The sequence below is a fragment of the Notamacropus eugenii genome, chromosome 7, assembly GCF_028372415.1.
Source record: "Notamacropus eugenii isolate mMacEug1 chromosome 7, mMacEug1.pri_v2, whole genome shotgun sequence".
In the NCBI taxonomy this organism is placed as follows: Eukaryota; Metazoa; Chordata; class Mammalia; order Diprotodontia; family Macropodidae; genus Notamacropus; species Notamacropus eugenii.
In genome coordinates, this window is record NC_092878.1 from 1,136,039 (window position 1) to 1,154,406 (window position 18,368).

General features: G+C 38.3%; 1 protein-coding gene across 2 annotated transcripts in view; it reads right to left on the reverse strand.

Annotated features, from left to right (window-relative positions):
* TMOD3 (tropomodulin 3) overlaps positions 1 to 18,368 on the reverse strand; it is a 70,122-nt gene that overhangs the window by 22,154 nt on the left and 29,600 nt on the right. For both annotated transcript variants that reach the window (XM_072622750.1, XM_072622751.1), the window contains exon 3: positions 17,404 to 17,560. In XM_072622750.1, coding sequence (XP_072478851.1) covers positions 17,404 to 17,560 — 157 coding nt within the window. The remainder of the gene's footprint in view (positions 1 to 17,403; positions 17,561 to 18,368) is intronic.

Consider the following 18,368-nt stretch of genomic DNA (forward strand, 5'->3'; position numbering starts at 1 on the left):
TTCTCTTTCCTTTTTGAATGTATTCAGTATTTTATTTTCCCCTAGTTACATGTAAAAACAATTTTCAACATTTCTTTTTAAATTTTTCTCCTTTCTTCCTTCCCTACCCATCCCCTCATTGAAAAGGCAAGCAATTCAATATAGATTATCCATGCATAGTCATGCAAAACAGTTCCATATTAGTCAAGTTGCCAAAGAAAAGAAACCAAGAAAAAGAAAAAACTCCTCAGGAAAAAGAAAGTAAAAAAGGTATGCTTCAACCATCACTTCTTTCTTTGAGAATGGATAGCACTTTTCATCCCAAGTCCTTCAGAGTTTCCTTGGATCACACCAAGTCACTCACAGGGGATCATCTTCAGACGCGGCTACTTCGTACACAGTACACTCCACTTTGCATCAGCTCATGGAAATCTTTTCTGGTTGTTCTGAGTGTGCCCTGCTCATCATTTCTTATAGCAATACAGCATTCCACCATAATCACACACCACAGTCTGTTCAGCCATTCCCCAAATGATGGGCATCCCCTCAATTTCCAATTCTTTGCCCCCAGGAAGAACTGCTATAAATATTTTTGTATGTTGGCCAGAAACTGGAACTCAAGGGGATGCCATCACGGCTGAATAAATTACGGTATATGAATGTAATGGAACACTATTGCATTATAAGAAATGATGAACAGGAGGACTCCAGAGAGGCCTGGAGAGACTTATGTGATCTGATGCTGAGTAAAAGGAGCAGAACCGGAACTCTGTGCACAGCAACGACCACAGTGTGCGAGGACTTCTTCTGGTAGACTTAAAACTTCATTGCAATGCAAGGACTTAAAAAATTCCCAGTGGTCTTTTAAGGCAAAATGTCTTCCATATCCAGAGAAAGAACTATGGAATTCAATCGCAGATTGTAGCAGATCATTTTCTTTTGTACATTTTGGTTTTTATATGTTTTCTCCCATTCATTTTAATTCTTCTATACAACATGACTATGGTGAAAATGTATTTAAAAGGAGTGTATGTGTAGAACCTATATAAAATTGAATACCGTCTTGGGGAGGGAGGGGGCAGGTCAGGGAAAGGGAGGGAGAGTAAGAAAGAAATCTAGGTTGTATGGTAGGGATCGTGGAACACTGAAAATAAACAAACAAAAAAATTCAAAATAAATAAATAAATAAATGCTTGTTGATTGAAAACATTTTTTTTGTATGTGTAGGTCCTTTTCCTTTTCCTTTTTTTCAAATCTCTTTTGAGATACAGACCTAGTGGTAGTATTGCTTGGTCAAAGGGTAAGCATGACTTTATAGCCCTTTGGACACAGTTCCAAATTGTTCTCCAGAGTGGTTGAATCATTTCAAAACTCCCCCAACAGGGCATTAATGTCTCATTTTTTCCCACATCCCTTCCAACATTTGTCATTTTCCTTTTCTGACCTATTAGTCAATCTAATAGGTATGAGGCATTACCCCAGAACTGTTTTAATTTGTAAGTCTCCAATAAATAAATAATGAGTTGGAACAGTTTTCCATATGGCTATAGATAGCTTTGATTACTTCATTTAAAAACTGTTCATACCTTTTGATTATTTTTCCACTGCCACCTCTCCTAGCATCATAGTAACCTGGCCCTTAGATTTTACCCTATCCATGCTATCTGCTCTCTTTGACACCTGCACCCCTTTCTATGTGGATGATTCAATTATATAGGCAAGTTCCATTAATCACTGCCTGGCATTTTCAACATCTGCTCTGGAAAGTAACCAACCAAACAGCATCGATCTGCTATTTTCTTCACGCTACATCGTCACTTTTGCATTGTTCATAGACCTATCCTTTGGTCGTATATGAGGAAAGGTTCCCAACACACAGCTTTTCTTCATTAACTTCTTTTGATTTTCCTGTTATCCTACAAGCTCTGCTCACACAGCTGGCTGAAATGCACACAGGAGCCCACCCAACATGGCTTTCCCCCCTCCTTGAAAAACTCTCCTTAGGCACACTACTCCTTCAAGTTATCATCCTGTAGATCTCCTTCCTTTCACAGCCAAACTTCCTGAAAATGCTTTCTACGAAGCTGCCTCCAAATCCTCCCTTTTTTTCTTTTCTAAATTCTAAGTAATCCTGTTTCAACTCCATCACTTAACTCCAACTGCTGTCTTCTGAGCTACCGATTTTCTCTTAACTGCTAAATCTAACGGCCTCTTCACCATCCGCCTCCTTCTTGATTCCTCTGAATTTCCTGATGTTGCTCTTTCCTGGTTCTCCTTCTACCTCTCTGCTTCTCCTCAATCTCCTTTCATTCATCACCTATGTCATACTCCCTAAATGTTGGCGTTGTAACCACTCCCAGCCCCCACCCCGAAGTCTCTGTCTTGTCTTCTCTATATATACTCTTACATTTGTGAAAAGTACCTACAGAACGTCCATCTCTGATGCTGAATAGGCAGGTGGTGATAGGGGACTGAAGCTGGAACGATTCAATTAATCAGCAAACATTTATTAAGTGCCTACTATGAGCAAGGCACTGTGCTGAGTGTTGGGAACCATCTATGTAGATGATACCAGGCTTGGAATATGATATTCCAGAAGGCAAAGGAGCAAGGATTATAATCAAAACTACCTACTCAGCAAAACTGAACACAATCCTTCAGGAGGAAGAATGGGTAATTAAGGAAATAAAGGATTTTCAAGCATTTCTGATGAAAAGACTGAATAGAAGACTCAAGAGAAGTAACAAAAAAGGTAAACATGAAAGAGAAATCAATCATAAGGGACTCAATAAGGTTAAATTGTTTACATCTCTACACGGGAAGATGATTCACATAACTCCCAAGAACTTTACGATTATTATTAAGGGGCTGTTAGAAGGACATACCTAAAAGAAGAGGGACATGGCAGATGTGAACAGCTCGGGTGCTTCACTGGTATCTAAATGATAAGAGATCCAGAGGATTCCCAGGACGTTAGGAGGATCCATCGTAGAGGATTTACGGTAGGACAAAGACAAAAGTTGCCTAAGATGAAAAAGCATGAAGGAGTTTTGATCTGCACTGTTGGAGAAAGTGACTACACTGATGAGAGGCACAGCTATCGGAGCATTAATGAGGTAACACCTAGGCTAAATGGAGAAGGGAGAGATAACAGGTAGAGTGACCGACATTATTTAAGTTTAGTATTTTAAACACAAGAATGAGCAACCAAGATCAGGAGGGAAGCAGAAAACTGGGAAAGAATTTTGACAATTAGTTTCTGTGACAAAAGCCTCATTTCTAAAATATATAGGGAACTGGGTCAAATTTACAAGAATACAAGTCATTCAATAAGTAGTCAAAGGATATGAACAGGCAGTTTTCAGAGGAAGAAATTAAAGCTATCTATAGCTATATGTAAAAAAAAATGCTCTAAATTACTATTGATTAGAGAGATGCAAATCAAAATAACTCTGAGGTACCACCTTACACCTATCAGATTGGCTAACATGACAAAACAGGAAGATGATAAATACTGGAGAAGATGTGGGAGAGTTGGAACACTAATTCATTGTTGGTGGAACTGTGAGTGGATCCAACCATTCTAGAGAGCAATATGAAACTATGCCCAAATTCAGCAATACAGCTTCCAGGGCTGTATCCCAAAGAGATCATAAAAATGGGAAAAGGTCTCACATGTACATATAGCAGTTCTTTTTGTGGTGGCCAAGAACTGGAAATTGAGGGAATGCTCATCAATTGGGAAATGGCTGAACAAGTTGTGGTATATGAATGTAATGGAATACTACTGTGCTGCAAGAAAAGTTGGACTTGAGAAAAACCTATTGGAGCATACCCAGAAGAGGAACAACCAGAACAGTCCATTTTGCCACAAGAGAACACTAAGAACAAGGCATATTTATCCTGGGGAAGACTTTGGGGTCAGGTTGGGGTGTGGGGGGGAAGGAGACACTATCTCACATAAAAGAAGACTTCTTCTTTGCCCTCAAGGGCGGAAGGAAGAGCTATGGCATTACATTACAAAGAGTTTAGAGCTGATGGGGAGGGAGCAGAGGGGCCTTCCTGGTAATTACAACTTCCCAAAAGTAGAATGGGTTACCTTCGGAAGTGATGAGTTCTTCCACAGTAAAAGTCTTCAAGCAAAGGCAGGATGAGCCCTTGTCCAGTATGTTTTGGAAAGAACTCTTATTCAGTTATTAATTGGACTAGGCAGTCTCTGAGGCCCCTCCAACTCTACGATTCTGTGATTCTTCTTTTAGAAGAGACATAAGCCTAATATAGGGTCCCCACAATGGCTCCAACCTGCCCTTCAAGTCTTCCTTGTCATTATTTCTCTTTTTAAAAGATGACGTTAAAAGATACTGCTAGCTGTTCCTCCAATTCAAGATTCCTGCCTCTATGCATTTGCAGTCTGCTCCTCATATCGGGATGCACTGCCCTTCCGAATCCTCCCTCTTCCTTCAAGATCAGAAGCCACACCCCACATGGAGTCTCCCCTAAGCTCCCATTGGAAAGTGTTCTGTCTTCCAATTTTTCTACTTTGAGTAGAACTCTCTCTCAATTCCATCCCTTTCCCTCTACCGCTCAAAGCAGAAAATTGAGTTCCTCATGGAAAAGGATTATCTTGCTTTTCATCTTTGTGTTCCTACTGCCTTGCATGGAACAGACTCTTTTTTGTGGTTGTTTTATGCTGAACCTTTCAACCAAAAGTGAACATTTTTATATACAAACATAAAAAGAGGACTGGATATGAAATCATGAATTTCTATGCCAGTCTTTTTTTTTTTTTTTAAGATATGTAACAAACTCAACACACCACTTTTAAAACAGTAAAGCGTGTTGGTGCTTCCTTCTGACTTCTTTTTGACATTTAAAAAATGTTTCACTGGCCTTTTTCTTCTTGGCATCTCTGCTGTTAGTTATTTTCTCACCAATAAACCCCTCAGATTTAAAATAGAAAAAAAATTAATAATAAGCTTAGCTGACAAACCCACATAGTGACCATATTAACCCTAATCACGTACGATTCTTTCTGCACCTTGAGTCCATCACTTTTCAATCCAGAAGCAGGTTATCGTACTTCATCGTAAGTTCGCTGGAGACACAGTGGGCCGTTGGTTTGATGGGAGTATTTAAAAGCTTTTCAAGATGTTTTCCTTTACCATATTATTCTTGTATAAATTGTTCTCTGGCTTTCACTCAGTTCACTCTATCTCAGCAAACACAAGCATTCCCAGGATTTTCTGAAATTGTTTTGCCCTCAAAAGTTCAAGGTATTTTGCATGTGACTATTTTCTCTTCATATTATCCTCCCTCTAAAATCTTGTCTTATTTCTCAGTTGAATGATATATTTTTACACTTAACTCTCTTTGTGTATAGAAGGTATAGAGTGTGTGCGTGTCTGTGTGCATGCGTGTGTGTGTGTGCGTGCGTGTGTGTTCAACCCTCCTTTATGTTTTCATTTTTATCAGGAATTCTTAAAAGTCCTCTATTTCATTAAAGATCTATTTTTTTTCCTGTGTAGAATTAAACTTGGCTTTGCAGGGTAAATTATTCTTGGCTATAGGCCTACATCTTTTGCCTTTCAGAATACTATATCCCCCAATTTCTTGTTTACAGTAGAAATCACCAGATCTTGTGGGAACCTGATGGCCACTCCTTTGTACTTCGATTTTTTTCTCTTGGCATCTGAAGTATTTTTCTGTGACCTAGCAGCTCTGGATTTTGACCATGACACTCCTGAGACTTCTCCTTTTGGGATTTCATTTAGGAATCTTTCTATTTTAGTCTTTTAGTGAAGTCTTTCTATTTTTACTTTGTTCTCTAGTCCTAACAAATCAAGGCAGCTTTAATTTATGATTTCATGGAATATAGTGGCCAGATTTTTTTTAAATCATGGTTTTCAAGGAGTTGGATGATTTTTAATTTAACTCTGTTTTGCTCCATTTTCCGGGTTAGCTGTTTCTGGTACCATACATCTTATATTATGGTCTATTTTCCAATCTTTTGATTTTTTTCTAATGTTTCTCATCTTTTGAAATGACCATATATTAAGTACTTATTATGCGCCAGGCAGTCGGCAGGAAAAAGTGAAACAGTTCTTGCTCTGAAGAAGCTTATACCGTAATGGAGGTTTTAAATCAGAACATATAATTACAAAGGAAAGTAGCCTTAGAGGATATGGTTCTAGCAGCTGGAAAGATCAGAAGAGGCCTTCTGGAGGAGGGGGTGCTTTAACTGAGTCTTAAAAGAAGTCAAGGAATCGAAGAGTTGAAAGTTGAGAGGAAGAGGATGCTATGAACTGGGAATAGCCAGTCCAAAGGCACTGACTGAGAAGACGGAGTGTTGTGTTAAAGGGACAGCAAGTAAAAATGTACAGCTGGACTGCAGAGTACATGGGGGTGGACGGTTGGGTGGGAATATAATGTAAGACGATTGGAAAAAGGAAGAAGCTAAGTTGTGAAGAACTTTAAATGTCAAGCGAAGGACTTCATATTTGATTCTGGTGGTTAAGAGGAAGCATTCATTAGACTTTATTGTGACAAGTATCATGATCAGAACTTAGCTTTAGAAAAATCACTTTGGGGAACTAATATTCTACTCCACTTGTTACTGAGTAGACACAGGCTTCTTTTTTACGATTTAAAAAAAATACTGTTTTTCAGACAGTTATGTTGGTACTTGTTTTTTTAAGTGTTGTCTTCCAAAACGTTAAAAGGCATCACTCACTTCTGCGCTGAACTTATGGTGTCAACACCAAGGTGTGGAAAATCCATCCTGAGCCAGTTCAATTATGTGTAAATTATACTTTTTTAATAATGCAATGCGATGAGTAGATGAGCAGAGACTTAAAATTCTTAAAAAAGCACATGTATTGTAACAAGAATTGTTATGTATTAATACTTCAGTTTTCAACAAAGTTTGACTTGTATTATTTAAAAAAAGAAAAATCACTTTGGCAGCTAAGCAGAAGACGTGTTGGATCAATCAGAAAGTTACTGCAATAGTCTAAGCCAGAGGTGAGGAGGAAGACCTGAACCATGGTAGTGGCTGCGTGAATATAACTGCTCTTGTTGCTGAGTCATTTTCAGTCACGTCCAACTCCTTGCGAGCCCATCTGGGGTTTACGTGACAAAGATACTGGAGCGGTTTGCCATTTCCTTCTCAGTGTCTCTTGTTGTCTTCATGTCATACCCAGCAACTCTGAGTCTTCCCCATGAATGAAGATCCAGTAAAAGAGACTGAGAAGTGGTCATACAGGTAAAAGGCAAGTCAAACAAAGAGAGAACAGTCACATAATCCAAAGAGCAGTCTCTAGAGGAAGGTAGTCAACAATGTCAAATGCTGCAGGAAAGTTTTAAAAAAAGAATGATGACTGAGAAAAGGTCATTAGGTTTGGCAGTTAAGAGTTCACTGGTAACTCTGGAGTTCAGTTGAATGACGATATCAGAAACCAAACTAAAGAGGGCTTCAAATTAAGTGGAGGCATCGATTGTAGTAGCTTTTCTAGAAAGTTTAGCCTAGGGAGAGAAGTGAGATTAGGAAGACAGCTGAAGGACATGGTAGGAGCTAGTGGCTTTGTTTTTTTTTTTTAAATGAGGAGACCTGGCCTTGTTAACATGGAGTAGAGGAGGAGCCAAAAGACAGAGACTGACAACTAGAGAAAAAGTGAGGACAATGGCAGCGATATACCAGAGAAGATGAAATGACATGGGATCAAGGTCATATATAGAAAAGTTGGCTTTGGCAGGGAGAATGGCCACGTTATCATCTGAAACAGGAGCACAGGAGGAAATCATGGGATGTTAGGAGATGAGGAGGAAAAGAGAAAAGGGCATTCCAAGCAAATGGCTTCAATTTTTGGTGAAGTATGAGTTGAGGTTCTTGGCAGAGAGAGTGGGGGAATTTTGGACCTCCTACTATGGGTGACTAAAATAGCAAATCACTTAGAATTGTAGTACATGACTGCCTTGCTATAGTGCGACTAGCTGGCATAAATTTATAGGAGACCCAGGAAAGTCTCCTTATTTTTTCCAGTCCTTTCAACAGCCCATGAGAAGAGAAGGCAGTTGGTAGGATTAATCCAGGGTTGGGCTTTAGCAAAGTGTGATCTCTGCCAGGACATGGCAACAAGGAATGGTACAGAACAGAGAACAGTATGAATGAGAACTGCCACTCCATGGCAGGAGGGGAGCGTAGGCCGAGTAGTAGCAATAACCAGGAGAATACTGAGGGAGGGAGGGGTCAGACACCACAGTGAGGAGGAGGAAAAGAAAATGTCACAAGCAGATGAAGGAAACTCGAGAACTCTCAAACACAGAAGTGGAATAAACACTTGCGAATGATGACAAGATGAAAAGTCTCATAAAATTACCAATTTCTGTTAGATATATTCTGATTTCAGGGTAGCTAGCTGACACAGTGGATAGAGCGCCAGGCCTGGAGTCAGGAAGGCATCCTGAGTTCAGATCTGGCCTCCTGCTTCACTTCTTCCAGGTATTCATGTTGTCCTTGTGAAAAGTCTCCTTTTTCTGAGTCTCTGTGAAGTTACTTCTTCTAGGATGGGCTTTATCTATCTCTGGATATAGTGGTCAGTGTCTTGTTTACTGATAGCACTGGCCTAATTCCTGAACTGGGGCTTTGTGACAGGGCCAAGCCTCTTCCCCAGCTGCATTTTTGAATGTGGTTGTTGCCCACACTTGGTCTTGGCCCTGGGGTCATCTGGAATCTTGTCCTGACCTCCACCTCCCAGCGTGTGCATCTGCCCTAGGAAGGTGAAAGGTTTTAGGGTCCAAAGGATTTTGGGGGGTTCAAAATGATGACTTTCCAGAATACAGTATGATTTCTCAGGAAAGAGTACTATGGACCTTGAAATTCTTTGGGTTTGAGCTCTGTCCTACCCATACTGGTCATAGCCAATCTTGTTTGCTTCCAAGATCCATGCTGCGGGCTTACGACTACGCTGAGGCTTTCTTGTGAGATCTGAGCCTCGCAGGCATCTCTGGTCATACTTAGGGAGACTTACACATTGTTTGCTTACATTGGTTCTGGTTTTTTCTGGCCCTTTCCCACTGCCTGTGGGCTGCTGCCTAACTTTTGTGCAGCTGAGGCACATGAAGTCATTTATTGTACTTTGCTACTGGATTTCTCGGTCAGTATTGTTGCGCTCCCTCCATCCCCTGAGTCGATATACGAGGAACTGGGCTGCCTACTTCCATTTAAGCAGCTGTCTTGACTGGATGTCAAAGTTTACACCTAATAAATACTTTTTAAAAATATTGTAATACATGCTTCTAGAATTTATTAAACATACCATGTTTTATGAACTCAGAACCAAGAAAACTTTGACACATAACATTATTTTTAAAAGTTTATTATATCTATAAAATAGGGATAATAGCACTTATCTCCTAGAGCTGCTGAGAGAATCAAATGAGGTAGTAACCGTACAACGCTTAGCAAACTGCCGGCACAAAGGAAATACCATATAAATGTTATTATTATTATATGAGTTTGGATACACGCACATTCAATTCCTGTTTCTCAAACTATAACTGGAAAAACCTGACATCACCCAGTTATTTTATAAGGTGACTCTACTGGTATCTTTTAAGAAAGTTCATAAGCTCATCAGATCATAGAATCATAGGATCATAGATTTAGAGTTGGAAGGAAAGTCAGAGGTAATCTAGTCCCAACATTCTAATTTTACAGATGAAGACAGTGAGGCCCAGACAAGATAAATAACTTCTCCAAGGTCACACAGGCAGTAAGTGGCAGTATCAGGATTTAAACTCTAGTCCCATCACTTTAAGTTCAGTGCTTGTTCTCCTGTACTTCTTCTCCTGTGCTTCTCTGAAGGATACACACACACGCACACACATATGCATGTACGTATGTGTGTATGTATATGTGTATACACATAAATAGATACGGTGACTACTATATGCTATGGATGTGTGTGAATAACCAATATACACTACAGTCTGTAAAAGTTCTCACTGATGTATAACTTACTATAACTGATAAACAGTAGTTCTTGATTTTATGTCTACAACTGTTTGTAACATAAATATGTTGTATTTACGTAATATATACAATTACATATTCATATTATATACAATTTTACTATAAACACATGATATACTTAACATAAAAACAGAATACATTTATATTACTGTATTACTGTAACACATACATAACAATTTGTAACATACAAATACGTCAGCATTTTCATGGAGAACAACATCCAAGGACATTTGTAAGCTGCTTTTCTCACAATAATCCTATAGCATCGCTGGCGCAGCTATTATTAGCTCTACTCTACCTATTAAGAAACTAAGGTACAGCAAGTTTGATAAGGTAAAGGTTCGCAGCTGGAAGTGGGAAAGCCAGCATCGGAACCCACATAAACTGAGCTCCAATTTTTCCTACTATCTACACCAAAGTAGGCCTGTGTGACCGCTTCCCTTCAGTTGTTTAAGAGACAGTATTAGAGGAAGAGGGGGGACAGAGTAGAGAAAACAGTATTGAGGAAACAGGAGCCAAGGCCAAGAAAAACAAGATGCGAGAAAAGGAAAAATAAGGAACAGATGAGAAATTAGGAGAAATAAGAAAAAGTTTACAAAACTACTGTAACAAGGTTTTTATCTATTTCCTCTTGTGTCTTTTTAAAGTTTTATCTCATTTCCTGCTTGGGTGGCAAGACACAAATGTAAAGAGATATTAAGGACAAAAGTTACTTTGTATGCACAGTTATACAGGGTTTATTTTTATAAAATACTTCACATTAATGTTTGTCTCATTTAATTTTCATCTGTTAAAATGTGATTATTCCTTATCTTTGTGAACCTGGGAATCTGTATTCAATTATTTTGTGTGGAATACATGTAGACTTTTACGATGAAAAGGAATACCTGTGTAAATCTGGTTATGCAAGTCATTTGATTTCTTTGTACCTCAGTTTCCTAATCTGAAAAATAATATTCCTTTTGACTCCAAATTCTTCAACAAATATAATACTAAAATGTTTAGAAAATGAAGGGTTATGTATAGATAACTGAATTTTCCAACAATAACTGATCTTTTTTTAAATCCCTTTTTTGATCGAAATCTTTCTAAAATGTGTTATACCCTTGAGAGCACAGGATCATAAATTTAGAGTTGCAAAGAACCTAAAGGTCATCAAGTCTGAACTCACTTTACAGATGAGGAAACTGAGGCTTGGAGAAAATTAAGTGCCTTGCCTAAAATTATATAAGTACTAGCAGATTTGGAATTTGAGACCAGGTCATCTGACTACAAATCCAGCATGCTTATTACTACTTCTTAAACAGTCTATACTGAACATAATTTGACTTAATAACAGTGGTTGAGAGTTGTTAATAATGGTGTAGCGTAGATTTAAATGCCCCCTAGGCTACTGAAGTACAGAAGGCTTTAGTCTTATTTTTAAATGTTCCTACATTTCCCTGAACCCTGACCTCATTTATCTCCTCTATAATGCCATGCTGTTTCTCATGTTGGACTTCTTCCTTCCATTTTTTCTGTAGCCTACCACAGTTTTAGCATCCTCATTTTTACAGACATTTCTAGGAAGTGTATGACATCAGCCGTTCAATAAACTTTTCTTTTCTACTGATCTATATGTGGTCTTTGCTTGACTACGCATCTTTGTTACAAAGGTTTCCATTTTTCTTTTGGCCGGGGGAGGAACTGGGAAGAAGAGAAAATAAATACTTGCTAATTAAAAACAAAAGTAATAAAACAAAATCAAAAAACTTTGTGTTTTGGGCCCTACTTGGCCAAAGGGTTGCTTTTTTTTCATCAATTTCCAGAGTCACACAAGTACAGATGATTTTGGGGAAGTAAGTGTCTTAACTTGAGATTTAAGATAAAATTTCTTCTTATGGAAAAGCGAAAAATCCTGCCCATCCCTCTCACTTAACCCTCACAAATGCACAAAAGGGCCAACAAAGAGTTATACACAAAGGCACAGGCAGACACTTACATGCCCCAAGTGCACATTTCTTGACTCGTGTCCTTTCCATGGCACTGTGCTGCAGTTACCATAAGTCTAAGTTTCAAACTGCCCAGATAAATCTTGAAGCAGAAGCTAGACTACCACGTGTCAGATATGCTAGAGCATCCTTTTTCTTTTTGACAGCTGAGGTCCTTCCAACTTTCAAATTTTGGGATTCTTTCTTTAATTTACATGCTACCAGAAACTACTGGTTTTCTGAAATCTGTAACAATTCCAGACACCACAGACTCCAAATTATGTGATACTGAACTATATTTAAGCAGTAATGTCAAATTCAAATTTCCTGTGGGCCTCATAGTGACTTAGAAAAACACAAATAACTCTCTGTCATGTTGTATGTTTATTTATTTTGCTAAACATTCCCCAATAACATTTTAATCTAGTTTAGGCCCACTTGGGAGCCAGTGGCCCAAAGCCAAGTTTGATCCCTCTCTTTTAAAGGGTCTGGTACAAGGATTCTTAACTTTTTTGGTATCATGGCGCGCTGTGGCAGACTGGTGAATCCTACATACCCTTTCTCAGAATAATGTTTTTAAATGCATGAAATAAAATACATGGAATTATAAAAAAGTTATACTGAAATTCAGTTATAAGGATATTTCTAAAAATTAGTTTCCTGGGTTAAGAACCCTTAGAATTTTCACTACAATTAGGCAGAAAGAGTAGCTTGTAAGTAGACACAAGAATATGTCCTTAAACGTATTGCTAACCAAGGTCCTGATTTTAAAGCAACAAGATGGTAATCTATATTCCTAAAGTGACTGGTGAGAGCTACTTAAATTTCCCTCCAGCCCTTCTAAAATTTCTGCTTCTCCCAAACAGTTCTACTAATACATACAAAAGACTTCCCTGATTTAGCCCAGAACATCTGAGTAAAGTGGTTTACAAGGAAGGGAACTACAAGGGATCAGTTTTAAAAAGACATGTGCAAAAGAAAGTATCGCTTAGGCATAACCAAAGACAAATACGTAAAAGTGACAGAGTAGTGTCAGAAAGACTAAAGGGATAGGAGCGGGGGAGTAAGAGAAGGGAAAGAGGAAAAAATTAAATAAAACTTTTAAAGAGACAAAAGATTGTTAATGATTTCTGGTGTTCCTATCCACCAAGCTTCCCTCTACCTTGGTTCATCCTACAGTGATGAGCCCAATACGCTACCCGACTGCTCCTCCTGAAACATCATTTTCATTGTTATTTATGCTGAAGAACATTTAGTGGCTCTTGTAAGTGTTAGCTGTGTAATCTTGGGCAAGCCACCCACAACTTTCCAGTCTTTACCATTCTTATTTGTGAAATGAATGAATTTAACTATGCGACTGATCTCTTTAGTCGTGCTCGGCCCTGATATTCCACGACTCTGACCGAAACTGTGTATTATGTCAGAAGAAGCTTAGTGTAATTTTCAGCTATCCTGTTCCTTTGAGTAATTTATTCATCTAATTTTTAGTTGAGCTTCTACCTTGAAATATCTGGCTCCTATAAACTTCTCACTCTTTTCAGATCTCATTATCCAGATACCTTCTGTACAATGTGCTATCTGAGGTGTTCTTCCTCCAATAAATGATAATTAAACATAAATATTATATAAGGAAAGTTCCGACCCTCATGAAATTTGCAGTCTCAAGGGAGATGAAAAATGTGCACACATTTTCTAATACAGGGCAGAATATTACATGTCATATGAGAGGCTTAAAGGACAGCATCTGGCAGTTTACATACAACTATTAGACAGACTGAACACGAGTATTAAAGGAATTTAGAGTGAAATAAAAAGATCATTAGAGGTTGAGGAGAGGCTGGGAAACTTGAAGTGGAGAAGGTTAATCATGTCAGCTATGTGGACTGGGTTTTGATGTAAAAACCATCAGAGACAAGGGCTAAATTCCCAGAGGGCTGAGGATACTTTTGCCACAATGTACAGAATACAAAGCCTTCCTTTCCACCCCAGACATTGTAGAGGGGAATGTAAAGCATAATTTATAAACAATCCTCAGGATCAATGACAGGCAAAGAAAATTTGAGAACACTTTCTGAATGCACATCCTTTAAAAGCTCTTTTGGTTGTTTGTTTGTTTTTCAGCTGCGTCTGACTTCTGGCTACCCCTTTTGAGGTTTTCTTGGCAAAGATGCTAGAGTGGTTTGACACTTCCTTCTCCAGCTCATTTTATAGATGAAGAAAGTGAGTCACACAGGGTTAGGTGACTTGCCCAGGGTCACACAGCTAGTAAGTATCTGAGGCTGGATTTGAATTCAGGAAGTTGAGTCTTTCTGACTCCAGGCCTGGTGCCCTAACCACTGTGCCACCTAAACTGTCCCTTTACGAAGACAGAATTTATACACTTGAGTTGGCCTTGGGCTAATGTTTTAAAATATAGGGATATTCCAGGAAGAGGTATAAAAGGAGGCCTAGACACAGACAGACAGACAGTGAACATTTAATCATGATTACATCCCAATATACAATAATGTTAAGAGCTGAGTGGCTCACAAAGCTTCACTTCTTTTTTTACCTCTCTATCTTAATAATGTCCATAGCTAGGATATCATTGCTGCAGATTTCTTTTTGGAAGACATAACCTCCTAACTCCTTCCCTGGTATAGTATTACATTAGAATCCTATCAGAAAAGTTTTTGCCTATACAAAGTTGAAACAACTAAGAATAATCCCAATTTCTTTTTTTTTCATTAATCTGGCTGGTCTACAAATAGATTATATGCTACGCAAAGGAAAGGTCATTTTGAGTTTCACTTAACGATAAACATTTGTGGCAGCGCTGGCCTCATGTCAGCACAATGAGATGCTGTACTGAAGAAGGAGAGTTCCTTAACTTCTCTAGGTCTTCATTTCTTCAGCTATAAAGTACGTAACTCTAAGTGCTTCTCATTCTATAATTCAAAGGTAAGCTGGTTAAAAAATTGTTAACCTGGTTCAGAGAGCGATTTTGAAAAAACAGTAAGCATCTTGGCAAGCTGCACTGACTTTTTGGCACAAACATAGGTTTGGATTTTTGCCATACATTTAAATGAGCCATTATACAAACAACAATCCTGCTGCTTCTGCTGATAGTTGCAGAAATACTACTGAACTATTTACAATGTTCAGCAGGTGTCACAGCTTTAATTTTCTTTAATTTCTTGTTGTACACACCGTCCAAACTTTTTTTCCCCTTAAGACGGTTATTACTATTTTTTTCTGCCCTAAATACAAAGGTCTAATTTCAGTGCATTAATGTTTTTCTTTACATAACCTGTTTCCTGATATATGAAATATATTTCCAATTTCTTCTATCTTTCTTTCCTCTGTACTACTTCTTTTTTTCAACATCTCACCTCTTTTTTCAACTTTATCCCTTCTGCAGTATGCCTAGAATACAAGCCACAAGGGCAGGTTAGTTATTCCATCTTCTATATATGAGGATGATGTTGGAGGGGATTCATCATTCTTTCTCTGCTGTGGGTCTACCTGTCTAGATTAATACATAACGAGCCATTTTTCTAGACCAAATACACATAAAAACAACGGCTCTTTGGTGTGTGGCTAGAGCATCATTTCAAACTCTGCCTCTCTGTAGAGACTTTTTTTATCTTAAAAGTGTCATACCATTTCTAACTAGAATGCCAAGTTGGTCTTGTGGCTTTCCAACCACACAAAGCTATGCCAGACTGTATAAAGAAGGATCAGATTTGGGGGGTTAGAGAACTCATGAGAGAGGTAACAGGAACTGTCCTCTACTTTTGCAACTGCTACTACCAGGTCACAATCTCTTCCATACCACACTGTGATATTCTGATTAAGAAATATAATAAGGGGGAATTTGGGATCTAGAAATTTTAAAAAATGCTTAAATGGCTCACATATGGGCGCAAAATTAGGCAATTCAGTTTGTCACTTCAAAGTACTTGAATAAAAGCTGATTACAGTACACAAAAAGTCAGATAGCTAAGACCCAAAAGAAAAATTTAAAGGAAGCGAGAAGCTGGAAGTCTGAGCAGCATCATGGGAGAGAATAACTATCACATGGAAGATAAAAAGCATCTGTTGTCCATTTCCAATAAGGACGAGACAAAACGAAATGGGCTTAAACTTCCTGAAATGACTGTCATCAAATGGGAAACTAGGTTACACAGAAAGCTGAGAAATCTCCTTCCAGGGAAGGCCACCAAAAAGCAAGCAAGCAATGGTTTAAAATGCTTTTGTAGCAGGACAGCATCTAACAGTAAGTCTTTTATATCCTAAGATACACCATCCATCTGCAAATGTGCTATGAGCAGAAAACCCAGAACAGATCAATGTCAATAGTACTAGTACTACACAGTTCACATAGCTGTGAGGATCAAATTTCATATATACACATACACACATATACATATATATATAAATCGCACAAAGTCCTCTAACTACAAAGCACTATAAACATGTTTGCTCATGGTGCTATTAGTCATTTCAGTCATGTCTGATCTTTCATGATCCAATTTGGGGTCTTCTTGGAGTGGTCTGCCATTTCCTTCTCCAGCTCATTTTACAGATATGGAAACTGAGGCAAACAGGGTTAAGTGACTTGCCCAGGGTCACACAGCTACTAAGTGTCCGAGGCCGGATTGGAACTTAGGTCTTCCTGACTCCAGGCCCAGGGCTCTATCCATTGTACCACCTAGCAGCCCTTATACAAATATGAGGTGGGATTATTACTATAATTATTACCACCACTATAAAGAATGTTATCATAATCATAGTTTATAAGATTGTAAATTTATTAGGATATGGATTGTGTTTTATCTAAACTCTCTCCCTCCAGCACAAGGATCTGCACAGAGTAAGTCACTGGAAGGTAAATCACAGGATATGGAACTAGAAGAGATCTTAAGAATCAGCTAGTCTAACTATCCATTTCATTAATTATGAAGCCAACAGAGGGAAACTAACTTATCCAAGTTAACCTGGCAGAACTGTGGATGCAAACTCAGGTCCTTCTAATCCCAGATACCATGATATTTCCACTAAGCATTCATTTATTTTGTCATCACAATCCTGTGAGATAAACAGGTAGTACGTACTACTGTCCCCATTTTATAGAGGAGAAAACTGAAGTGTAGAACAGCTGCAATTTGAACCCAGGTTTTCAAAAGTGCTCTTTTCCCCACACTGTGCTGACCCACAAAACCACGTTGCAAACAATTATTATAACGCAGTAACTTAACTTAAACTAATGAGGACAAATTTCTTTACCAAATTGGTGAAAAATTTGTTACTGGGTTAAAAATTTCTGATGGACTTTCAAAGCAATTACAAGAACTTAAAATTTTTAAAGCAACCAAATAATTTAACTCTAAATTCTAAATTCCTCCATATCTACCAAAAACAAAGTTCCATTGAGGAATTTACCTTTTTTCTCTCCAGTGAAAGGTACAAAATCTTCCCTATCTTTATGTTCCAATGCTTCCTTCTCCAAGTAGGAAAGCAGATGTTCTCTGTCAAAAGGTCCTGTGGCGTTCTTAGTAGTCTGGTTTTTTTGCCGGTAGCCTGCAGGTAGAAGTGCATTCTACCCCCCAAAAGAAAAAAGAACCATTACAACGGCAACTCACACTCAGGCCACACATCAAATCAGGCTATTTTGTGTATGTGAAAATACAGGTACTATGTGAAGTCAGTGATTTTACAAATTTAAATGAATATCACTTAAATAGAAAAAAAGCATATGACAGCAATATTGCAGTGTTAATATTAAATGTTCTATATCATGACCTAGGAGAACAAATTTTAAAGTTCAACTAAAACTCCCCCAAAAAAAGTTTAGCTAGAAAGAATTCATTTTGCTAGTCACTAATTCATTTTTTCACAGAACATGTTTTAGTGACTTAAAATACCAAACTGGTTTCATGTCCTTTTGACATTAAACAAGATGAATTTTCTTGATATCTAAAATGACTTAGAATAATTGTTCAAACATTACAAAATGAATAAACCCTGCAAGGATCTATTATTTCCCCAATGTAGGTACTTCTATGCTTAATGCATAACAAGCTCTTTACCCTTTGATTGAGTCTCCAAGAGCAGGAATGACTGTAAAAGTGGAACACTCTGCAGTCAAGCTGATGAGGTAACGACCTTCTCCAAGCTTGGCTAGGCTGGTCCTTGGATAACAGGCAGAATCTATACCCAGACCTCCTACCTTTACAACTTTGTAGAAGCTTTCAGAGTTTGAACTTTCACTGAAAGCCCTGAAGCACCTAGGATTCACTTCCACTCCATGATGAAACATTGGAGGAAGATTGGAGGAACATATTTTCTAACTTGCACAAAAGGAATGCCACATACGGGGTCCCAACTATAGAAAAGTCATAAAATAC